Raw genomic sequence first — 25,705 nt, 5'->3', positions numbered from 1 at the left:
TTAAACACCTTAACATCATTATATTTTTTTTACTTAGTAACTGCCTTCTAGAACTTTTTCCTAAGGAGCTAATCCAAAAACTGTTTAAAGGAAGCGCCTGCCTGGCTCAGTTGGTAGAGCATGCAACTCTTGATCTTGGGGTCCTGAGTTCAAGACCTACGTTGGGTGTAGAGATTACTTAAAAAAAAAACAAAAAACAAAAAAAACTGTTTAAAGATAAACATATGTGAGTGCCTCTGTATATATTTACGTAAATAAGGATAACCATCTAAAAGCACCATTCAAAAACTAGAAAATTTACATAGCAAATAAGGCAGGATCCATTAAGAAAGTCATGATTGGTGCATAAGATGGACTACGATACAATCAATGAGAATTATATTGTATTAGAACATTTAATCAGACTCCCTGCTCAGTGCTGAGTCTGCTTCTCCCTCTGCCCCTCACCCTGCTCGTGCTCTCTCTCTTGCTCTCTTTCTCAAATAAATAAAAATCTTTAAAGAACATTTATTGAGGAAATGTCATCATATATTAGTTAAGTTCTTTAAATATATACAAAATATATATATCAGTGTAAAGAAAGAACAGACAGAAGAATGTTAACAGTAGTATACTTGGTATCTTTTTGTTTTTTTTTTATTTGACAGAGAGAGATACCGACAGCAGGAACACAAGCAGGGGGAGTGGGAGAGGGAGAAGCAGGCTTCCCGCCGAGCAGAGAGCCCGACGCGGGGCTCGATCCCAGGACCCTGGGATCATGACCTGAGCCGAAGGCAGACGCTTAACGACTGAGCCACCCAGGCGCCCAGTATACTTGGTATCTTGAACAATGAACAATGAAATAATATTCTTCCTTTCTTTTGTGTTATCCAAGCTTTGTATATTTTGGGTTTTCCCAACTTTCTATATTGAACATCTTTTATTCTTGTAAATAAATGTTTTCATAATATATATTTTTTCTAAGAGCTCCTGATAAAATTTTAAACTATTAAACTAAAATTACTTCAAAATGGAAACGAAACGTACTGTACACTACAAAAAAAACACCCAGCTTAGAACAAGCTTCCTTAGAAAGAAAATAAAAGGAAATTACCTTCATCCCCAGAGTGGAACAGACCAAGTCAATGATAGCACTAAGTTGGTTGCTATGAAAGTACATAGCGACCAATAACAACATCTCCCCAAAAGAAGCAGAGACACCAGAAGTACTGTTGAAACAAAAAAGAAAATATGAATTTCCAAAGAGAGGATAAGAAACACTAACTGCAACAAATTAAGTCATCTTACCTTTCAAAATAAGCTTCTTCTTTTATCATCCAACTTAGCCACACTACCATTAGCTGCTCCTGTTCAGGTGTACTATATAAAACATACAAGAGAGTCACTGGCTTAAGCCACATATACTACCATAAGAATGAGAAAACATTCTGGAAGTATTTTTAGCAGAAATTATTTCTTCCTTCCTATTTTGAAATATCAATTCAAATTAATTGCTTGTTGAAGTGGCCATTAACTGTCATTGAAATATGAAGTAGTTCCAGAGATGAAGAATAAGGGCCTTTTGCTTTTCTTTATGAATGTGAACAGTCAAACCCTCTCAAAGACTTAATTACTGCATTTGCAAGTTGCAGAGAGTGAAATTCCTCTCATTTTTTAGAAAAGCAAAGACCTTCTGGAATTAAAATGGTAGAAGAACTGTATTAACAGCTAATATTTCATATGGAAAAAATCTAGAGTTAAAGCAGTCATCAAGAAGTCACAAACTGGGGTGCCTAGGTGGCTCAGTCATTAAGCATCTGCCTTCGGCTCAGGTCATGATCCCAGGGTCCTGGGATCCGGCCCCGCATCGGGCTCCCTGCTCAGTGGGAAGCCTGCTTCTCCCTCTCCCACTCCCCCTGTTCGTGTTCCCTCTCTCGCTGTGTCTCTCTCTGTCAAATAAATAAATAAAATCTTTTTAAAAATTTAAAAAAAAAGAAGTCACAAACTGAGTAGTAGAGCAGTTCCAAGGAAAATAAAATTTTTTTTAATTTTTTTAAGTTTTTTTTATTTAATCATTCGAGACAGAGAGATACAGAGAGAGAGAGAAAGAGAGAGCATGAGCAGGGGGAGTTGCAGAGGGAGAGGGAGAAGCAGGCTCTCTGCTGAGAAGGGAGCCGGATGTGGGACTTGATCCCAGGACCCTGGGATCATGACCTGAGCCGAAGGCAGAGGCTTAACCATCTGAGCCACCCAGGCGCCCAAGGAAAATAAAATTTAATTTACAGAAACTTTTTTTTAAGATTTTTTTTTTTTTTTTAATTTATTTGACAGAGAGAGACACAGTGGGAGGGGGAACCCAAGTAGGGGGAGTGGGAGAGAAAGAAGTAGGCTTCCGGCCGAGCAGGGAGCCCGATGCGGGGCTTGATCCCAGGACCCTGGGATCATGACCTGAGCCGAAGGCAGATGCTTAACAACTGAGCCACCAAGGAGCCCCTTACAGAAACATTTTGAGCAGAACTCAAAATTATAGAGAAATAAGTGATCACTATTCAAAGAAAAAGAAAAAAGAGCTATGGGTTCATGAGACATAAAAAATGATTATAAAAACATACCAACAATGTTTTTAAAGGGAATTCCTAGACTTACATTAAAAGGTACAAGTCAACTTTGACTTGTGAAAATAATTTTGATTTTCTTCCACTTCATTGCAGTGTAAATGGGTAAAACAAAAAGCAACTGAAAAGCCTGCTATCCCATGCTAAGAAAATTTAAACGGTCATTCTCAACTATAGCTAAATGAATTCCACTAATAAAAGACAGCATTACATAGTAGAAAGATAACAGCCTTTAGAGCATGGCAGAGCTCAGGAGGAATCCTAACTCTATTAATTACTGGTAATGTGATCTCAAACAAGAAATTTAAATGATCCTTCTAAACTTTAACTCTCCTATCCAAAAATACAGATAGAAATACCCACCTTCTAGAAGTAATAAAGATTAGAGATAATGTTTAGCAATTACTTCAGGTAAAGAGAAAGGAAAGCACTTGATTCTATTACCTAATTTCACACCCTCCTAAAACTTCAAACTACATTAAAGGGATTTTCCTAAAAGGCATAAATGCGTAAGATGATACTGAGGGACAACAACACAAACTACTGGAAGCGAGAGCACATTTTGAAGAGTGGTAACTAACTCAGCAGACTCAAGAAAGCAGAATACTAAACTAACATGAGGGAAAAGCCAATCCACTTTATACCACAGAATCCCCAAAGAGCTCAGGAACTGACAGCTCCAGGCATTTCTGGGAGGGAGAGTGAAAACAGACTAAATTAAAAAGATCAACAGTCTATATAGGTAGTAGATCTCCAGATCACCTCCTCCATTCGACACAATTAGATGAATCCCCATCCCCCAGCAGAGAGAATACTGGAGATTTGTGCTCTGGAAATGCTGAAAGAGAATGTCTCTGAACTGAGGATCAACCAGGGATATCTGGGACACCATTCTAAAAGTAGAATTAAGTGAATGATTATACTGCAGGTTTAGATCTCCTAGCCCTTAACTCTCACTTTTAACTTTGCTTATGGGTTTCTTCTCAGCTCTTTACTCTCCAGGCAAGACAAAAGTCTTCTCTAAGAATCTGGTAAGCCCAAGAGTTTCTGAAAGAGCCACCTATGCATTAAAAGATTCAATCTGCTTTTTAGTTCCTTACTCTTTTTTTTTTTTTTAAGATTTATTTATTTATTTGAGAGAGAGAGAGAGAAAGCACACAGGAATGGGGAGGTGGGGCAGGGGGAAAGAATCTCAAGCTGACTCCCTGCTGAGTGCAGAGCCCGATGTGAGGCTGGATCTCACAACCCTGAGATCATGACCTGAGCTGAAATCAAGACACTCAACTGCCTGAGCCACCAAGGCACCCCTCCTACTCTTAAATACAAACAATCAAGAATGATCAAAGCCCTGAAAAAAAGGTTCTAACTTGAAAAATAGAGACCAAAAAAAGCAGGAAAAAAAAAAGAGAAAACCAACTAATAAAGCTTCTTCAATCATCATGATTAATATCAGAAAAATCATGCCACCTTGAAGCAACAGCTACCGTACAGAAGAAATAACCAGAAAACAAAAAAGAGCTCTTAGATATCAGAAGTGACAGAGGATTAGAAGTTGAAAACAAATCCTCGAAGGTAGAATGAGCAGTATCTTTTCAGTGATAAAAATGTTCTAAAATCAGATTGTGGTAATGGTTGTACAACTTTGTAAATCTACTTAAAACTATTGAATTGTACATTTTAAAATGGGCAAAGTTTATGGTATGTAAATGGTCTCTCAACTAAGCTGTTTCTTAAAAAGCAGACCAAGACAAAGATAAGGAAAACAGGAAAGGGAAAGAAAATAAGATAATCATTTCAGAAAGTCCAATATCCAAATAAGAGATGGTTTCAGAAAGATAAAAAACCCATGTGGAACATAACCAACAAATGAGTTTAAGAAAATCTCCTAGAACTGAAGGACATGAGTTCCCAGGTTGAAAGGGTTTACTAAATACCTAGGACAATAGATAAAAGCAGGCATATCATCCAAAAATTTCAAAACCCAAGGGACAAAATGCTAATCCTACATGTCTCCATATTAAAAAAAAACACACAAAAAAAACAGGCTACACAAAAAACCAAGAATCAGAATGTCATCAGACTTCTCAACAGCAACACTGGAAGTCAGAAGACAATGCAGCAAGACTTTCAAAATTCTCAAAGGAAATTATTTTCAACTTCCAATTCTAAACCCTATGAAACTCAATCAAGTGCCAAAGCAGAATAAAGACATTTTCAGAAACAGCCAGTCTCAAAAAAGTTGACCTCCCACATACTCATGCTAAAAAAGCAACATGAGAAAGCAATTAAAAAAGGAAATATGTTGGGGTGCCTGGCTGGCTCAGTCAGTAGAGCATGCAACTTTTGATCTTGGGATTGTAGGTTCAAGCCCCACGTTGGGTGTACAGATTACTTTAAAAAATAAAATCCTGGGGCACCCCGGTGGCTCAGCTGGTTTAGCATCTGCCTTTGGCTCAGGTCATAGTCCCAGGTTCTGGGATTGAGTCCCATTCTCCCTCTCCCGCTGCTGCTCTCCCTGCTTGTGCTCTCTTACTCTCACTCTCTCTCAATTAAATAAATAAATAAAAATAAAATCTTAAAAAATATATATATATATATGAGAGGCAGGAAGCAGGAGATCCAACAAAGGAGACATGAAGCAAGTCCTGAAAATAATAGTGAAGAGCAATTCCAAGATGAGAGCTGTATACCAGATGCAGACATAACTAGTTCAGAGAATCAGGAGAGATTTCCTTAAGAAAATGAAATTGACAGAATAAAGAGTCTGGGGGTGCCTGGGTGGCTCAGTCGTTAAGCATCTGCCTTTGGCTCAGGTCATGGTCCCAGGGTCCTGCGATCCAGCCCCGCATGGGGCTCCCTGCTCGGCGGGAAGTCTGCTTCTCCCTCTCCCACTCCCACTGCTTGTGTTCCCTCTCTCGCTTTGTCTCTCTCTGTCAAATAAATTTAAAAAACCTTAAAAAAAAAAGAATAAGAAGCCTGAGTATCTTGAGAGGAGGTTCAGATTGGCAGAGCTTGAAGTTGTATTAACGTAAGTACATAGACCAAAGCGCAAATGAAAAACAAACAAACAAAACACAGGATAATTATTAAGACTAAAAACAAGTTTTGCAGAAGAAAAGTTATCATCTACTATGTGGCTGAGCCCCCAGTAGAAACAATATGAACAATTATATATTTGTCAAAGCAAACTTGCAATATAACCGTACTGGGACAATGGGAAGATGGGAAGGATATGTAGATACTCTGGGGGGAAGACAAGGAGACAACTAATTCCTCATCTTTCATTGTAGGAAATCAACGATTACTCCTAAAATTGAAAAATCAAAAATATAGCAAATACGAACATGTTATTTAAAGATGTGGAAATAAAAACCAAAAGAATCAGCTAAAAGAACTGAAGAAAGTTGAAAGAAGTCCCTTGAGGGAAGGGAAACAGGACGGAAGGGAATAGGGACTGCTGTTTGCATTACCAAATCTTGAAGAACTAGAATGACTCCTTCAACTGGCATACAGCAGATGCTACTGAGACCATTTACTAAAAGATAATACCACCAGGCCCCTGGGTGGCTCAGTCGTTAAGCGTCTGCCTTCAGCTCAGGTCATGATCCCAGGGTCCTGGGATCGAGTCCCACATCGGGCTCCCTGCTCGGCGGTAGGCCTGCTTCTCCCTCTCCCACTCCCCCTGCTTGTGTTCCTGCTCTCGCTATCTCTCTCTCTGTCAAATAAATAAATAAAATCTTTAAAAAAAATTAGTACAGATGTTGTTAAAAAAAAAAAAAAGATAATACCACCTTCTACTCCTAGACCAATTTTTCTAGTAAGCTCCCAATTAATGCTATATGTGCATTTCAATAAATAAACAAAAGCAGACCTTCAGAAAACAGAGCAACCTATATAGGAAGGTACCTGACAAGTGTAGAAAAGGCCAGCAGCATACAAAAGGAAAGCGAAACGAAGCGAACTCCAGCTGGTGTAGCAGGAGGACGGCTTGTCATCAACTGCAGCAATTGCTCAGCTTCTTCCTCAGTTGGTCTAAAAAAGGGATATATTATTAGGCTTTACTTTTGTTAGTTGAGAGAGGAAGGGAGAAAAAGGAACTTCCCAAGAGTTTAACTTTTCAGATATAAATTCTGAGCTTTATAATGATACCTTCCTATTTATAAATTCTTTAACATCTTAAATCATTAAAAGCAGAACTGTTGAGCTTACAACGGTTTTTCCTCAGACACAAATACACACAATCCTCACTTGGCACAGTAGTGTGGGACCATAAAAATAACCATGCAAGCTGAAACTATGCATCTTGATTGAAATAACCAATGGGGAAAGTTAAATGTTCATGACCTTTAAAATTTGCCAAAACATCAAAAGCTTTTGTCAGTCATAATACATAGGGAAGTGAAAAAAAAAGCAAGTATTTTTTTTACTAGTTTCTTTTTTTTTAATTTTTTATTGTTATGTTAATCACCATACATTGCATCATTAATTTTTGATGTAGTGTTCCATGATTCATTGTTTGTGCATAACACCCAGTGCTCCATGCAGAATGTGCCCTCTTTAATACCCATCACCAGGCTAACCCATCCTCCCACCCCATCCCCTCTAGAACCCTCAGTTTGTTTTTCAGAGTCCATCGTCTCTCATGGTTCATCTCCCCCCTCCAATTTCCCCCCTTCATTCTTCCCCTCCTGCTATCTTCTTCTTTAAAAAAGCAAATATTTATATAGTGCTCTATAGTTGAAAATATTACAAACACTGGGAATTGAAGTGTTTTCTTTGTAAAAAAAATTTATCAAGAATAGTTTGAAAAGCCCTTGCTTTGTTCTCATTGTATATCTTATAATGTGGAGTGAACCTCTTTCTTACACCTTGATGAACTGTCATCTCCCTTTCTAAGTTCAGATCTAATGCCAACATTTTATCCTTTGTTATTATGTTCAGTCATGAAATATCTAAGAGTTCCTTTAATGTGAAGATTTTTGCCAGAATCACCTCCTCTGGGACTTCATCCTTTTTTCCACAATGACTTTCCTCAATCATATTGACAAGGGCACCTTCACTAAGTTCTTCTGCTACGTATCTAGGGTTTCTCAAATGGCAGCTGCGACATTGTCACGATCAGCTATTCCATTTATGTTTGGTTCAAACGCCACTTCCAGTGTTACCACCTTCGTTTCTTTGCTACACATTCATCTTTCTTGGCCAATTCCTTCTTTCAATTATTTTTGTCAAATGACACATGGGTCTATCACTGAGACAAGGCAACAGTACAACTCTGCACTTTCCTGTCTGTTCACCAACTGAGTAACAGATTCGCAGTGACTGGTCCCCAACAACTTTAAAAGAAATGAGGGGCGCCTAGGTGGCTCAGTCGTTAAGCGTCTGCCTTCGGCTCAGGTCATGATCCCAGTGTCCTGGGATCGAGCCCCACATCGGGCTCCCTGCTCTGCGGGAAGCCTGCCTCTCCCTCTCCCCTCCCGCTGCTTGTGTCTCTCTCTGTCAAATAAATAAATAAAATCTTTAAAAAAAAAAAAAAGAAATGAGGTGCATCTGCTATTCACAGAGTGTCTGTGGCTTGAAGAGCTCTGGGCAAAATTTGTATTTCATACAATTATTTGGTCAATGTATCATGGTAACTGATACATTAGCTGTTGAGGGAACAGTGTTATTTAACTAAGCCAATGCTAAGTTGAGGTTAGTGAAATTCAGAGACATGCAAAGTGAGGACTGTATGTATAACGGTTGAGGACATTATTCAAAAGGAGGTAGTGCAGTGACTCCATAAGAAACCCTGTGCTTAATAATCACTATATATCAATTTTAAATAATCTGTGATCTCAGTTGTGAAAGGAAACAGAAGAGATTTACTTCAACTAGCTGCATGGGCTCAATAAAGTATCACTCACAGATCATTCACTCTAGTCATGTCAAGCTGTGGTAAAGTCACAAGTTTTCTTAAACTGCTCTGGCCCCTCCCATATTCACATAATTCTATTTACAATCTGACAAAAATAGATGGATACATCCCACCTGGGAACGTTTTTGCCTTAGGACTTTATTCTTAATATAGGCCAGCCCACTGCCTAAGCCCAACAGAAAACCCAAATCCTCAGAATAAAAGGCCTTTGGCTCACTTTCTTGGGATTAGAAACAAGAAAGTAAAATGATAAAAAGGTAAAATATCAAATTATTGAATACTTGAGTCCAGCGATCCCCATCAAAGCACAGTACAGACGTAAGAGTGCACTGGCTTTCACAACATGCTCTTCTTTCAGCCCCGAATACACAGACACATTGGGCTCCATCTCCACATCAGCTTCTTCCACAATGCGGGTACTTCTTACTGTGGGAAGAATGCCCATCAACTCCAGAAGAAGCTGCCTTCTCATTTGCCAAAGGACAGAACTACTGGTCTCTCTTTTTCTCTGTAAAAAATATGGACCACAAAAGGAAGGAAGCATGGAGCACTTAAGGATGCTCAAACAAAACTCCCCTATTAAACATTTAAAACTGACCCATTTGAAGAGGCTGCCAGAACTGCAGAATCTCATTTTAACTAAATGAGCAAACTCAAAATTCACTGATTCCTTTGAAGAATACTCTACTCACCTTAATCTGGATTGGCTGCACAGAAAACACTAAATTAATGACAATTTGAACTGTAAACTATCATTTAAATGGTTAAACATTAAACTTTCAAATACATAATGACTAAAGGAGTCATCTCTGATACAGCCGAAAGTGCTCAGATTTTGGAGACAGAACATCTTGGGTTTAAACAATAACTTAGCCATTGATTATGTACGCTTACCTCTCTGAACCCCACTTTCCTTAATGACAAGGAAGTGAATATTTTATTAATAATATTTAACTCCCAAGGGTGCTGTAATTAGTTCACAAATCTATCTATCACCCTCACAGTTCTTCAGGCAAGGATCATGTCTTGGTCATCTATTACTTGGCAGGGCCTACCACTGTGCCTTACATATAGCAAGCACTCAATATCTTTTATATAGATGAATGAACAAAAAAAATACATATGAAAGCAGTTCTAAACTGTAAAAAACCAGGCAAACATTAGTCATTTTTAGAATGTTTCTAAGTAAAATATGATGTCTGCATTTTTAATAGCATTAGGTATAAATAAGAGAAATTTACTCACACAAAGGACAATTACAAACAAGATGAACATACCAAAGTGCTTAACACAGTGCCTGACACATAGAAAGCATACAATAAATGTTCAGTTCCCTTAAAAAGCAAAGCTTAAATTAGTTCTCAAAAAAAAAAAAAAATTAGTTCTCAAATGGGCTAGAAATAAAGTAGAATTTGGATATAGAAAAGTATGGTGAGCCAGTAGCATAAAAAATGACTGGAGGACCAGGCAGTACTGTCTAATTCACTTTTTTCAACAAGATAAAAATCATTCTGCACAGAGTCCTTCATACGAACTCTACTTACAAAGTTACCATGAAATGTTCTTTTTTTTTTTTTTTTTAAGATTTTATTTGTTTATTTTGAGAGAGAGACAGAGGGACAGAGGGAGACGGAGAAGCGGACACCCTGCTAAGCTGGGAGTCCAATGCGGGGCTCGATCCTAGGACCCTGAGATCATGACCTGAGCCAAAGGCAGATGCTTAACTGACTGAGCCACCCAGGTGCTCCACCACGAAATGTTCTTTGAAAAAGTAAAATATTTTATAACTTAAAAACTGTTGCAAAATGTAATACATATTCATCAATAGATGAATAAACAAATAGTATTTGTATATACATACAATGGAATAATATTCAGCCTTGAAAAAGAAAGAAATTCTGATATATGCTACAATATGCATGGACTTTGAAAACATTATGATAGGGTGCCTGGGTGGCTCAGTTGGTTAAGTGTCTGCCCTCAGCTCAGGTCATGATCCCAGGGTCCTGGGATCGAGCCCCGAATCGGGCTCCCTGCTCTGCGGGGGAAGCATGCTTCTCCCTCTCCCACTCCCCCTGCTTGTGTTCCCTTTCTCGCTGTGTCTCTGTCAAATAAATAAATAAAACTTAAAAAAAAAAAAAAAATGAAAACACTATGATAACTAAAACAAGCCAAACTCAAAAAGAGAAATACTGTGTGATTCCACTTATATGAGGTACCTAGAACAGTCAAATTCATAGAGATAGAAAGTAGAAAAATGTTACCAGGGCCTGGAAGGAAGGAGGAATGGGGAATTATTATTTAATGGATACAGAGTTTCTGTTTGAGATGATGAAAAAGTTCTGAAAATGAACAGTGATGATGGTTGCAAAATACTGTGAATGCCACTGAACTATACACTTAAAAAGGATTAAAACAGTAAATTTCATGTCATGTGTATTTTACCACAATAAAAAATATATATTAAAATTACAGACTATAGTAACTTATTTTGATGACAAATCTAACCCAGAACCCTAGAGATTCCCAAAACTCTTTCAGAGGGTCCAGAGGTCAAAAACATTTCCTTAAATATTATTGGCCGCTTCTATTCTCATTTTCTCACAAGCATACAATATAGCTTTCCAAAGGTTCTATTAAGCCAGACATTAAAGAGATTTGCAAGAATGTAAAACAATACTACTCTTCTCACTAAATTTTTGGAAAATATGGTTATTTTTCATTAAAAATATGTTCATATTTAATACAGTTATTATTATTTTTAAATGAATTAAGTAGAGGTGCCTGGGTGGTTCAGTCGGTTAAGTGTCTGCCTTTGGCTCAGGTCATGATCCCGGAGTCCTGGGGTCGAGCCCCACATTGGGCTCCCTGCTCAGCAGAGAGTCTGCTTCTCCCTCTCCCTCCTCCCTGCTCCTTCTCACTCTCTCTCTCTTTCAAATAAATAAATAAAATCTTTAAAAATAAAAAAATAAAAGTAAATAAATTAAGTAAATATTTCAAAGTTTTCAGTTTTCTTTTTTTTTTTTTTAAGATTTTTATTTATTTATTTGACAGAGACACAGTGAGAGAGGGAACACAAGCAGGGGGAGTGGGAGAGGGAGAAGCAGGCTTCCCGCCAAGCAGGGAGCCCCATGTGGGGCTTGATCCCAGGACCCTGGGACCATGACCCGAGCTGAAGGCAGATGCCTAATGACTGAGCCACCCAGGCGCCCTCAGTTTTCGTTTCTAATATGTTAAATATCAACAGATAAAAGCATATAAACAAAAGCTCTTTAGTAACCCCCAGGATTTAAAAAGTCAGGAGTTCCTGAGACTAAAATATTGAGAACTGGTCTAATGACATCATTCTAGAAGTGTTTCTTTCTCTTTTACTAGTTGCCAAAATATCCTGATTCTTAGCCTATAAGATCTTTAAACCCTCACCTGCTGTCCATTTCGGATAAAAGTTCCAAACCAAGTCCGGACTTTCGCATTTGTTCCAAGAAGCAAACCACTAACAAAACAAACCAAGTCACTCACTCCATCTTCAGTAGCTTCATTTTTAGTATGATCCAACGTCAAAGCCACTCCAAGACCTGGCAAGTGACATTCTTCCACCTAACACAGCAAAGAAAACAAACTGAACTGAGAATCATAAGGAAAAGGGCCAGACACTTCAGTGTTTAGATGTTTTAAAGCTTCTAAAGTTTAGAAGAAGACATATCCCAAAACATAAAAACCCAGAGAGGACAGTAATAATATATCCAGTATATAATTATAATTCCAAATTGCTGCAAGATTCTAAAACCACCTTGGGCAAGTTTCTGATCATAATACAAAGGCTTTTGTCTCATAAAAATAATAAGATCTCCTACCACCATCCCTCGAACTTTGAGGGCCTGAGAAGGATTCATTTTACATAAGAAGCGTAGTGCATCTGTCCTGCGCCTTCCTCCAAGACTTTCTTCATCTTGTCGTTCTCCATTTTTTATCAGACCCCTGCAAACTGAACATTTAATAGCCACTATTAGTTTAATCTTTCAAGTAAGATGTTAGAAACAATTTCTTCAGCCTTTGAATTAATCATTTATGTGGAATAGACACTATAGAAGAAAATGATCAGGGAATTTGAAAGCACAGCAATAGAAACTGGTTAAAATAAAGCACAGAATGAAAAGAGACTTAAAAAATGAAGTGACCTGTGGGGCAATATCAAGTAGTCAAATATAATTACAGTCTCAAAGAAAAAGAAAATGGAAGACAAAAATATATTTGAAGAAATTTTTTTTCAAATTTGATGAAACTATAATCACAGAAGCTCAAGCAGGATAAATACAAAGAAACTCATATCGAGACCCATCATAATCAAATTTCTGAAAATCAGTGGAAAAGAGAAAATCTTAAAAGTAGCCAGAAAGAAAAAATAAATAAAAGCAGCCAGAGAAAAAAACAAATATTATACACAAAGGAACAGAAATCAAAACCACCACAGACAACAGAATGGCATCTTTAAAGAGCTAAAAGAAAATGTCAACCTAAAATTTTATACCCAGTGAAAAATATCTTTGAAGAATGAAGACAAAATCAGGTTTGTTTGTTTTGTTTTGTTTTTCAGATTAAAAAAAAAACTGGAAAGCAGCACCTGGCTGGCTCAGTCAGTAAAGCATGTGACTCTCAATTTCCAGGTTAAGTTCGAGCCCCTCATTGGGTGTAGAGATTACTTAAAAATAAAATCTTTTAAAAAATAAAAATAAATAAAATTTTAAAAGCTGGAAAAGTCTGTTGCCAACAAACCTGAACTGCAAGACATGTTAAAGGGAAATTATACCAGATGGAAATGTGGAGCTACAAAAAGGAATGAAGTGGGGTACTTGGGTGGCTCAGTCTATGAAGCGTCAGACCTGATTTTGGCTCAGTTCATGATCTCAGGGTCGTGACACTGAGTCCCATGTCGGGTTCCTCGTTGAGCGTTGAGGCTGCTTAGGATTCTCTCTCTCCCTCTCCCTCTGCCCTTTTCCCCTCACTCACACTCTCACTCTAAAATAAAATTTTATACATATATATATAATTAACCATTTAAAGCAAAAGTAGTAACAATATATTCTGAGTCTTGTAACATGTTGAAGTAAAATCTATGACAACAGTAGCATAAAGGACAGGAGGGGGAAATAGAAGTATATTACATTATATGTAAAGAGGTAGAAAATCATTGAAAGTAGACTGCCATAAATTAAAGTTGCATACTTTATTTTTTTTGTTTATTTATTTTTTCTTAAGTAGGCTCCATATCCAGCGTGGAGCTTAACACAAGGCTTAAACTCATGACCCTGAGATCAAGACCTGAACTGAGGTCAAGAGTCAGTTGCTTGGGGCACCTGGGTGGCTCAGTCAATTGAGTGACCGGCTCTTGATTTCAGCTCAGGCATGATCTCAGGGTTGTGGGATCAAGCCCCACCTTGGGCTCCACACTCAGCTCAGAGTCTGCTTGTCCCTCTCCCTCTGCTCCTCTCCCCACTCACACTCTCTCTCTCAAATAAATAATCTTAAAAAAAAAAAAAAAAGTCGGACACTTAACTGACTGAGCCACCCAGGTGCCCCAAAGATGCAGACTTTAAACCTGACAACAACAAATGAAGAAATAAAAATGAAAAGAAAAAAATTAAGCAAAGACGTATAGCTAATATGACAATAGTGGAGATAAAATGGAATCCTAAAAATTTCAATCCAAATGAAGAAAGGAAAAGGAAACAAACAGAAAACAAAAAGCAATATGATACACTTAAATCCAACCACCATAATAATCACATTAAATGGTCTATGTAAATGGCCTAAACTCTCCAATTAAAAAGCAGAGACCATAACTAAATTTTTTTAAAAAAACAAGATTCAACTATACTTGTCTACAAGAAACCCACCTTAAAGATACAGACTTTTCAAAAAGATGGATATATACCATGCAAACACTAATTGTAAGCTGCTACAGCTGTATTAATAAAGCAGACTTCAAAAGAAGGTATATTACCAGGGATAAAGAAGGACATATCATAATGAAAAAGAAAAAGGCTCAACTCATCATAAAGATATAACAATCCTAAATGTACATGGACCCAAACACAGCTTCAAAATTAATGAAGCAAAAACTGACAAAATGAAAGATTTTGTTTGGAGGAAACTGTTTGGAGACATCAGCACTCCTCTCTCAGTAACTGACAGAACACGTAGACAGAAAATCAGCACTAGCACAGTTTTTACAAAAGACTTTTATATATCTTGCGATATTCAATAAATCTCTTAGAAATATAAGGGAAATGTTATTATTAATATCTCATTTTATAGATGATAAGTATCTTGATGATTACCCAAAAAGTGAGTGACAAAACGAGAAATTATGACTGCCACATCCAGTGTTTTTTTCCTCTTTGGCTCCCAATTCACAACCTTGCTCAAAAATGTTTTTATTTTTATATCACACAGACCCAAACAACAATCTCCAATCAGTAGTAGTTTGAAATAGAGGTGAAAATTTCAGTTGATTTTTCTCAATTTCAACTTTTCTGCAAACTGACAGCAATAAGGCTAAAACACAAAGGGTTTGATTGCTGCTATTTCTGATTACATGTTATCTTGCACTGCACTCTGGATGTTTCACAGATATATGTCTTCTTCCCTTTGCTCCATGAGCATAGGATTATAGCTTCTAGTTCTTTAGTATTTTTACTGTCCTATTATAGCAATGGTGTCTAGTGACAAAAAAATTTTCTTGCACACTCACCGTACTTAAATTTGTAATCTCAAAACAATTTTGAAATCTTCTCAACGTTTCTACAATGAATACTCACTAATAAACTTTCCAAAGATAAAATCTCAAATGAAAGCACATAAATATTTCTTCTTAGCTCAAAAAGCAGGTCCTGTATCTGCCCAAAAAAATCTCTTCAATATCCTATTTTAAAATAATATTTACCTTCATTAAAACTATCAGGAACATTGGCCACCAACAGACATAAGAACCAGGCACCATTTCTAACATGTAGCAAGGCTTCAGCTACATCCACTATAGGAAGCAGGGAAGGGAGCTCTACAAGAAAACAAAGTCAATGTTACTATTAAGGGGTGATATTTCATCGTATTATACATAAGCATTTTTGACATTTCACAGATGTCATTTAAAACCAATTAATGGTCTAGAGCTGAATTGTCCAGTAGGATAGCCACCAGCCACATGAGGCTATTTAAACTAATTGGGATGCCTGGTTGGCACAGTGGATGGAGCATGCAACTCCTGGTCTTAAGGGTTGTAAATTCAAATTCAAGCCCCACCCTGGGTGGAGAGATCACTTAAAGATTTTTTTTTTTTTTAATTTATTTGACAGAGAGAGAGAGAGACAGCGAGAGAGGGAACACAAGCAGGGAGAGTGGGAGCGGGAGGGAGAAGCAGGCTTCCCACCGGGCAGAGAGCCCGATGCGGGACTCGATCCCAGGACTCTGGGATCATGACCTGAGCCGAAGGCAGATAATTAACAACTGAGCCACCCAGGTGCCCCAAGAAAACTTAAAAATAAAATCTTTTGGGCGCCTGGGTGGCTCAGATGGTTAAGCGTCTGCCTTCGGCTCAGGTCATGATCCCAGGGTCCTGGGATTGAGTCCCACATCGGGCTCCCGGCTCAGCAGGAAGCCTGCTTCTCCCTCTGCTTCTCTCTCTCTCTCTCTCTCTGTCTCTCATGAATAAATAAATAAAATCTTTAAAAATAAATAAATAAAATTTAAAAAATAAAATCTTTAAATTAATTCAAATTAAATTAAAAAAAAATAGTCCCACTAGCCATATTTCGATTAACCCGTAAGCACATGTGGCCGGGGGCCATTGGACTGGAAAGCACAACACGCATCACTGCCACTGCGACACTGGGCAGTGTGGGCAAGAGGGATTTTCATGAAAATCTTTGCATTTTTATGTCCTCTATCTTTCTAATCCAATCATTCAAAGTTAATAATTTGAAATATTTCAATCCCCCCACAGGTTTTGTCTTAACTTTAAACAAAATTGGGATTATATTCTACTTATCATTTTACCCTTTGTTTTTTTCACTTACAGATTACGACCATTTTCCAAAAGATCATTAAATTCCTTCAAACACACTATGTTAATGGCTATTTAACATGCCATACTATGGAAATAATATAATTCACTTAATCATTGTCCTACTACTAGCCACTTTTGTCTTAACATTTTAAGGTGCATTTTTATAAAATATATAAAATATTTACATAATATAACACAATTTCCAAGTTAAGAAGTTACACGGTACCATTTAACAAGAAACTCTGAACGTAATGTACCTTAGCAGTCATTACAATACCTGCTTGTAAAATACAAAGTACATCTGCAGCTTCCTCCAAATACACTGGACTCTCAAACAGCTCAGATGACTTAAAAAAAAATTCTCCACTGGACTCAGACACCTTAAAAAAGAAAAAAAGAAAAAGAAAAAAAAAATGATGAACTCTATTAATTTCAGATAATGTACTAAATCCCTTACTATTTTTATAATTATTTATTGAGCTTACAGACCATGTTTCTAAATATGTTATTAATATACTGCAGCAGAATATGCAGTATTTGATAAATATGAGCCGCTTTAATCACAGTCACATTAATTATTATTCAGGTCTCAATAATTTATTTCTATATAAATATTTGGAGACATCTGGAATTAAAAATAAGACAAACCAAACAAATGAACCAGGAATGCTACCTACAAAAGTTATAGCTCGGGATACCTGGGTGGCTCAGTTGGTTAAGCGTCTGCCTTCGGCTCAGGTCATAATCTCAGGGTCCTGGGATCAAGTCCCACATCAGGCTCCCTGCTCAGTGAGGAGTCTGCTTCTCCCTCTCCCTGCTCCCCGCCTTTGCTTGTACTCTTTCTATCTCTCTCTCAAATAAAGAAATTAAAATCTTTTAAAAAAATTTTTTTAAAGTTATATCTCAAAAAAAGTCAAGAAATGGTAAACTTAAAGCAGTATAACAGATATAAATTATGTTCAACTGCAAATGAACTGTAGGAAAAACAAAATAAACATGTATATCAACAGAAGTAGCTACTAACTTTTTAAAAACTTTCCTACAGTAGCTTCATCACACTTCCCATTTGAAGAGTTCTGAGCTGAAATACTGGAAACCTCCCAGGGGAGAAAGGTCACTTATTTTACAAGATCCATCAAGTTAGATATTAAGAAAAAGGTGTAGGAAAAATATTGATTGAAATTAAGGCTATCAGTATAGTAGAAAAGAGTAGAAAGAAATAACTGTAATACAAAAACATTTTTTAAAAGATATGTAACATATATATTTGAATTAAAAAAACAAATAAATAGGGGCGACTGGGTGGCTCAGTCTGTTAAGCGACTGCCTTCAGCTCGGGTCATGCCCTGCATTGGGCACCCTGCTCAGCAGGAAGCCTGCGTCTCCCTCTCCCACTACCCCTGCTTGTGTTCCCTCTCTCGCTGTCTCTCTCTCTGTCAAATAAAAATATAAAATCTTTAAAATAAATAAATAAATTTTTAAAAATAAAGATTTCTAATATATCTTAAAGACTGCACTAACTGCACCCCCCAACCACCACCAGTATTTTCCTTGGAAACAGAATTTAGAGTTGTTCAGTCCACAGTTTATAAAACTAAACTTTATTTATTATAAAGTAACTGACCTTGAAATTCTAACAGTAAATAATTTTTGCCTCTGAAACTCTGGGCTTAATATATAAGCCATTTTAATATGAAGATCCAGCTTAATTATTTTTATAGTAGAACCCGGACATGCACAAATTTAAAATTCAGAGTTTCAATTAATCATAATTACCCAAAGGTCCATGAACTAAGCAATCTATCATTTTGCTGACATTCAAAGCTGAATAGCTTTCAGTAGTGTATAGCTGCAATTCAGTCATATAGTGAGTAAGCCCAGCCAATGATCCTACATCCAATTCAGCTTTGATATTCCCTATTCACTGATTATGTGAGATGATGAATGCTCATTCAGTGTCTAAAGGAATCACATACATTTTTCAGTTATGTTTTATAATATTTTATGAGGGAAATCATACCCTATAAAGATATTATCAAATTTGGTAATTTGTAGAAGTCTTGAGCTATGTACCCTTCTATATATCAAAAAGCCATTGTATGGAGTCCATGCAGAAAAAAAATCTCCACAGTAGAAAATGCAGAATAGGTACAAATGAGAGAAAATAGTAGAGAAAGAAAGGTAGGCATTTAATAGCCTTTTAAGCCTTTCACAGAAAACACTTTCAAAACAAATAGAAATACGTGTAAAGGAAGATGCAACTTGCCTGCCTTCTAGCCTGTTTCTTTTTTTTTTTTCTTAAGATTTTATTTATTTATTTGTCAGAGAGAGAGAACACAAGCAGGGGGAGTGGCAGGCAGAGGGAGAAGCAGGCTCCCCGCTGAGCAAGGAGCTCCATGCAGAACTCGATCCCAGCTCCCTGGGATTATGACCTGAGGCAAAGGCAAGTGCTTAACCGACTGAGCCACCCAGGCATCCCCTCTGTTTCTACTTTCTATGTGTAGACATCAAATCATGCATATTCTGATGTGTGATTAAAATAAATGCACCTTGTTCATAATTGCCAGCAGTTCACTAAGCACAAGACGCAATCGACGAGGCGAATCACTGTGTTCAAACTCCAACGTCAATCCATGCTGAAGCTGTGATACCAGGATGCTCTCTCCACTGCCTCCTCCAAGTTTATGCCTAATAAAGTACAAATGTGTAAAACAACAATCATGAGAACACTGACACAGAAATAACATAAAATTATTTTTTGTTGAAATAATCTACAAAAGAATGTGTGAATTCTTTTCATACATTTCATGAATGTAATACTTCTGAAATACTATTTAGTTTGCCTATTTCAGGGATTCACAACCTATATAAAGACTCCAACTAATAGTTAACACCTACTTCGATGAACAACAATGGCTCACTATTGGGATTCACAATGGGTAGGGAAGAACCAAACAACTGCCCAGATTTTTGGGAAATCAATGTAAGCTCAAAAAGCCTGCCGGGTGATTCCAATAAATACTTCTATTCTAGGGGAACTTACCCTCCCCGCTTCCCACTGAGAATAATTCATCTAATCAGTTTAGCAGGAATACAACAGTATATGTAGCCAAACTTCTCTCTACACATTTTAGAATACAGAACTCAAAAGATCCTAGAATTTTAACTATAAATAGAAAAGAACTAGGTAAAATGCTCTCCAAAGTTTAGATTCTCAATCTTTTCTGGGAGAGTGCATCCAATAAAAAGTCCTAAAAGCTCCAAAGAAATATTTGATTCCCTGTTCTTTGATAAATCTAAGTAAATCCCAATCCACATATTATATAACACAACATTACCTAAGCTGCTGTTCTTTGCTGGCATCCTGTTCTAAAGCATGAAAGTCCACAGACAACAACGCAACAATGGAATTGACAGCTTCCACTCCAGAGAGAAGACGAAGGATCAGTTTTTTATCCTGAGCCCAGCTCTGGCTCTGGTCAGCAGGAGCACAGAGCGCCATCCGCACCAAGCAGGGCAGGAGAAGTCTTAATTCCGGATCACTTAAAGATGCTAACCGAACAACATCCACCTTCTGCATTGCCTCAAAAGCAAAAGGGCTGACAAACTGAAGACTTGTACACTCAGCCATTATCACTGTTGATCCTAATGATAAAAAAAAAGAAAGCAGGTATAATTCCTACATGTATGAATGCCCCTCTTTTTAAAAACCCAGAGAAATGTGGTCTATCTTTAATAGGCCCCTATGCTGGCTAGGTTTCTGGCACAATTAAAGGCTCCCTATGTTTTTACTCCCACCTAAAAATTGAGAAAGAAAACAGAGTACATTAACATCTCCTCCAGCCCTAGGGATCTTCTATTCTAATACTTATTTTGCAAAGAAATATGAAGCTCAGAGAGATTAAGTAAGAGGCATATAGTGATGACCAGCTAGTGGCAAAATCCAACGCTGAATCCCCATCTGCTTAAGCTCAGTCCAAGACTTTCTCCACTGCATCAATCATCTGAGCACCACAATGCAAATAAAAATGAGTAGTAAAGAATGTTCCTCTTCCGCACCTCTTTAGTTTTTTATGCCTACTCAACAAATGTAAAGAACTGTTAGGCTTCTCTTTCCCACCCTCCACGAGTCAATGGAAGCGAAATCTCACTAACCAAAAGCAATGCCAGAATCAACGTTCTGGAGGCCATAACACTATCCTAATGTCCCTTGTGTTGCTTGGGGGAAAAGAAAAACAGCTGTGGAGGTGCAATTAGCTATGGGAGAAAGATGAGCTCCACTTGGGCATTTCTGTCTTCACTAGTAATCAGAAGCCACCCTCCCAAAAAAAAGGCAGGGCGTAGGTGGCAAAGCCATCCCCTCAAAAACCCACAGACTAGCAAAATCGTGGGTTAACAGAGTCGTGGGTAAAAACGTTACTTTGTTTTTTAAGCAAGAGGCGCTGGCCTTTTAACAGAGGGGCAGGCTGAGGGAGCGGAGGCACCAAGCCTGTGTGTGCTCACAGATTTCGCCCTCAGCCTAACGAGAACCAACCAGTCCCTGGAAGAGAAATGTAAGGCCAGTGACCGACGTGGACCGGGAAACGCGCTAAAGCCTGAGAGGCGGAAGCTTCATACCTGAAGATTTGCCCTCCAACCTCCCGGGACCCGTGTAACACCGGTTCCGCGCCCTAGAGGCGGGACGCGGTAGAAATCTAGAGCGCGATCCGAAGTTGGGCCTACGCGAAAAATCCCGATTCGCCAACCCTAGCTGTGCCTTGAGTCGTCCCAGGGACCAAAAACCTAGACGCCGGGACCAATGGGGTTGGCAGCGCGACAGACTGTATGGGGACACCGCACAAGCACAAAGGAAGAACCCGCGCTGAAGGGAGGGGAAAGCGGAGGGGGCTGTTTCAACCTGCACCCAGCACCTTCATTCATCCCCAGCGTCTGGCTCCCGTCGGCCACCGTACTGAACTGAGAGGACGGCTGGCTGCGAAAGGAAACCCAGAGACGGCGGCGTTGATGCAACGGTGCGCGTGCGCGGCCCCACCCCTTCCTCCCCGCAATTGCCCTGCCTACCTTACACCACCCTCGAGCCGGAGATTTAGAATGGGGTTTCTCCAAAGGGTACTTACTACCTGTGTCCTTTTTGATTAAGTCCTTAAGCCTCTCCGAGCTACAGTTTCATCGTCACAGGATTTTTGTGGCACTTGAATGAAGTAACGTATGTGAAAGAAATGTTAAAGTGGTTTCCACTATTCTTTGACCGGAACACTAATGGAATCAGACAGTACTCTTCTCTCCATCTCTGCTTCTGCCCTCCTAGCACCAAAGTTCTAGAATCCTAGGATTTGTAGGTGAATTTAAAAACTAATCTTTTCCTGAGCTTACTTCCGCTCTTGACCTCACACCCTCAAGGTCGGGAGTTAAACATCTTACTTTCAGGATTCTGTACTTTATGGTCAAGGGTTAGGGGATGGGAAAAAATGGGTGAGGGGGGAGTGGGAGGTACAGGCTTCTAGTTATGGGATGAGTAACTCCCTCACAACATAGAAATTATAGTCAGTGGTATTGTAATAGATGGTAGCTACACTTGTGAGCATATAGCGTAACTTAGAGTTGTCCAATCACTATATTGTACACCTGAAACTAATGTAACATTGTATGTCAACTTTACTTCAATTTAAAAACAAAAACCAAAAACTTAGGGTCCATAGATCCTTAGAAAGTGATGGATGGAGTTTCAGGAATTGCCTAGAATCTGCAAAATTGTGAGTGCTTGGCACTTCTGGGAAGAGGGTCCAAAACTTTCAACAACCTCTCAAAGGGAGTCTAAGCATCCAGAAAAGATTAAGAACTACTAATCTCTATATATTTTCATACTATTTCTAGTTCCTGGTACAATCAGTGTGCATTTAGCACCTTCTCTCTACCAGCTATTGTGCTACAAGCTGGAAGCAAAAATATTTTACAGAGCTGCAACTTCATACTATATAGTTTCCAAGGCTTGCATAGAGTGATAATCTCCTAATAAAGTCTGCTTTCAACATTAAAAATAAATCAGCAAAGGAAGAAAAGAATTAATAATGTGTGTTGCAGTGTTTCTCAAACTTTTTTCCACCTGACCTACCGTAATACATTTCACATTGTGACCCAGGACACACATGTACATATATAACCACATTTTTTTTAAGATTTTATTTTTTTTAAGATTTTATTTATTTATTTGACAGAGAGAGACACAGCGAGAGAGGGAACCCAAGCAGGAGAAGCAGGATTCCTGCCAAACAGGGAGCCCGATGTGGGACTCAATCCCAGGACCCTGGGATCATGACCTCAGCCACCCAGGTGCCCCAAGATTTTATTTTCTTAAGTAATCTCTACACCCAACACGGGGTCTGAACTCACAATCCCGAGGTCAAGAGTTGCATGCTTCACCAACTGAGCCAGCCAGACACCCCTATACCCACATTTAAATGGAACAAAATTTTTATGAAATAATACACATACTACATGTTACATGTTCTATTTCTTTTTCTTTTTAAGATTTTATTTATCTGAGAGAGAGTGACTGAGAGAGCATGAGCACGGGGAGAGGCAGAGGGAGAGGGAGAAGCAGACTCCCCAACACAGGGCTGAGCAGGGAGCCCAACACAGGGCTAGATCCCAGGACCCTGGGATCATGATCTAGATCCCAGGACCCTGGGATCATGACCTGAGCCCAAGGTAGATGCTTAACCAACTGAGCCACCCAGGCGCCCCTAAAAAAAATTTTTTTTAATTGCTGGTCACTACACACTAAAATTGATTTCACAGTCAAGAGACTTACAAATTGTAAATTGTCATTTTTAAGCAGATATTTAATAAGAACATTTATTGAACAGTTGCTAGGCACTAGTATTTTATATCTATTATCTGATTTAATTCTCTGAGGTAGGTAATAGTCTCTATTTTATAACTGTGGGGAAATTAAGACTGAGAGTGGTTTAACAATTTAATCTCCCTGGATGATCATTTCACAGGGGGAGAATGAAGAGAAATCAAAGACTGTTTTGAAGGGTGAATGAGAGGAGAAAGGGGATGTGAACTAAGTGATTTTTTAAGATCTCTTCCAACTCTAGTTTATGATCCTGTAATCATTAATGGAGAAACAACATGCAGATACATCTCAGTCTATGATCAGCAGATCAATTTTCCCAACACCATTTGTTGAAGTGAGTGACTTTTTTCCATTGGATATTCTTTCCTGCTTTGTCTAAGATTAGTTGGCCATAGAGTTGAGGGTCCATTTCTGGGCTCTCTATTCTGTTCCATTGATCTATGTGTCTGTTTTTGTGCCAGTACCATACTGTCTTGATGATTACAGCTTTGTAAGAGAGCTGGAAGTCCGGAATTGTGATGCTGCAGAAGCGGTTAACCAACTGAGCCACCCAGGCATCCTATTCTTCTCTTCCAGTTCTTATCTCATTGAGTGTCATCCACTACCCAGAATTGCTCAAGCCAGAAACCTGGAAGGCATCCCAAGCTCCAGCCTCTCCCCACTCATATCCATGTAGTCAGAGTATTTCAAATCTACATTGTAATGTTTGCCAGTGAAGTCATTTTGACAATCATATAGAACTTAGTGAAAAAGATTTACTCATGAACTTCTGAGTTTTAGATCAGCTTCCTCTGAGGCTCATTCCCAAACATACTAAAATCAATTTTTAAAGATTTTGCAGCTCTAGTGTTTAGACAGATTAAGAACTTACAGAAGGGTAAAGTAGTCCTAACATTTAGTTGCCTATAAACCACAAAACTTTGATTATTAAAGGAGTATCTTACATAATTATGGTGTACCCTTTGTGATATAAAATGTTTGAGTGAATAACCCCCTTTTAAGACCAATGTGGTACTGAGGCTCATGACTATTTCTACTCACAAAAAGATATATTTCATTAACTCTGTGGTGACTTTTTTTCACATTTTTTTTTAAAGTTTTTTATTTATTTGAGAGAGATAATGGGAGGAGGGGCAGAGGGAACAGGTAAAGAGAGAATCCTCAAGCAGACTCTGTACTGAGCGCAGAGCCCTATGTGGGGCTTGATCTCAAGAGTCTGAGATCATGACCTGAGCCAAAATTGAGATGATTAACTGAGCCACCCAGGTGCCCCCTTTATTTTTTTACATTTTAACATCTTTGAAATTGGGATGCCTTTTTTTCTTTTTAATATTTGAGAGAGGGAGAGAGAGAGAGAGCATGCATAAGTGGGGGAAAGTGGCAGAGGGAGAGGGAGACAAAGAATCTTAAAGGCTCCATGCCCAGCACAGAGCCCAAGGTGGGGCTCGATCTCATGACCCTTGAGATCATGACCTGAGCTGAAATCAAGAGTCGAATGCTTAACTGACTGAGCCACCTATGCGCCCCTGAAATTGGGATGTCTTAAAATCAGTAGTGTGTTTAATTTACTTAGCATTTTTTGTCTTAGTGGTACATAAAATAATGTCTTACAATTACTGGTGTTTAGATATGGTGAAACATGTTGTGTAGTTCCTGTACTTCAGGTCAAAAGAGCAGACTCCTTCCTAAGTGAGGTAAATATTCTCCTTTGGCTTACTTTACTCTTTTCCACTTTAACTATTTTTCAGTAAGACTAAGGGGAGGAAGAAAAGGAGAAAAAAAAAAGAGAAAAAAACAGTACTATGTTTCAGGTATACTAGGTGTAGATTATTGCCAAGTAAATGAGCTTCAAGAAATTAGAAGACCTGGGTATTTAAAGGAAGACCAATATTCTTTGGAAATAGAATCACAGAATTACAAAGTAAAACGATCTCAGGAGCCATCTAACTCCAGTTTTCTCAATATGGAACTTTTTTTTTTTTAAGGTTTTATTTATTTGTCGGGGGGGGTGGAGAGAGAGAGAGAGAGCACAAGCAGGGGGAGCAAGAGGCAGAGTTGGAGAAGCAGACTCCCCACTGAGCAAGGAGCCCGATGTGGGATTTGATCCCAGAACTCTGGGATCGTGACCTGAGCTGAAAGCAGATGCTTAACTGACTGAGCCACCCAGGCGTCCCAACATTGAATTCTTTTTATAATTATCAATAATGTCCTGTTTTATCTTGTAAGATTCCTTCTATTGCTTTCCCCTTTGAGATCTTTCGGACTCTTCT

General features: G+C 38.4%; 1 protein-coding gene across 6 annotated transcripts in view; it reads right to left on the bottom strand.

Annotated features, from left to right (window-relative positions):
* INTS2 (integrator complex subunit 2) overlaps positions 1 to 21,571 on the bottom strand; it is a 56,275-nt gene extending 34,704 nt beyond the window's left edge. For 2 of the 6 annotated variants that reach the window (XM_081806021.1, XM_081806024.1), the window contains exons 1-11: positions 21,471 to 21,571; positions 19,912 to 20,218; positions 19,123 to 19,261; positions 16,851 to 16,953; positions 15,455 to 15,568; positions 12,366 to 12,496; positions 11,935 to 12,108; positions 8,793 to 9,019; positions 6,501 to 6,626; positions 1,288 to 1,359; positions 1,094 to 1,208 (exon numbers count right to left, since the gene is read on the bottom strand). In XM_081806021.1, coding sequence (XP_081662147.1) covers positions 1,094 to 1,208; positions 1,288 to 1,359; positions 6,501 to 6,626; positions 8,793 to 9,019; positions 11,935 to 12,108; positions 12,366 to 12,496; positions 15,455 to 15,568; positions 16,851 to 16,953; positions 19,123 to 19,261; positions 19,912 to 20,218; positions 21,471 to 21,489 — 1,527 coding nt within the window. In that variant the 5' untranslated portion in view covers positions 21,490 to 21,571. Of the gene's footprint in view, positions 1 to 1,093; positions 1,209 to 1,287; positions 1,360 to 6,500; positions 6,627 to 8,792; positions 9,020 to 11,934; positions 12,109 to 12,365; positions 12,497 to 15,454; positions 15,569 to 16,850; positions 16,954 to 19,122; positions 19,262 to 19,911; positions 20,219 to 21,190; positions 21,426 to 21,470 lie in introns of those variants that run through there. The other 4 variants (XM_081806023.1, XM_081806022.1, XM_081806025.1 and 1 more) reach the window with 4 other exon arrangements.
* Between the last annotated feature and the right edge of the window lie 4,134 nt (positions 21,572 to 25,705).

The sequence above is a fragment of the Leptonychotes weddellii genome, chromosome 15, assembly GCF_054177405.1.
Source record: "Leptonychotes weddellii isolate Sample4059 chromosome 15, ASM5417740v2, whole genome shotgun sequence".
Classification (NCBI taxonomy): Eukaryota; Metazoa; Chordata; class Mammalia; order Carnivora; family Phocidae; genus Leptonychotes; species Leptonychotes weddellii.
The sequence above is the reverse complement of the archived record's forward strand: the minus strand, read 5'-3'. Positions and strand labels throughout refer to the sequence as shown.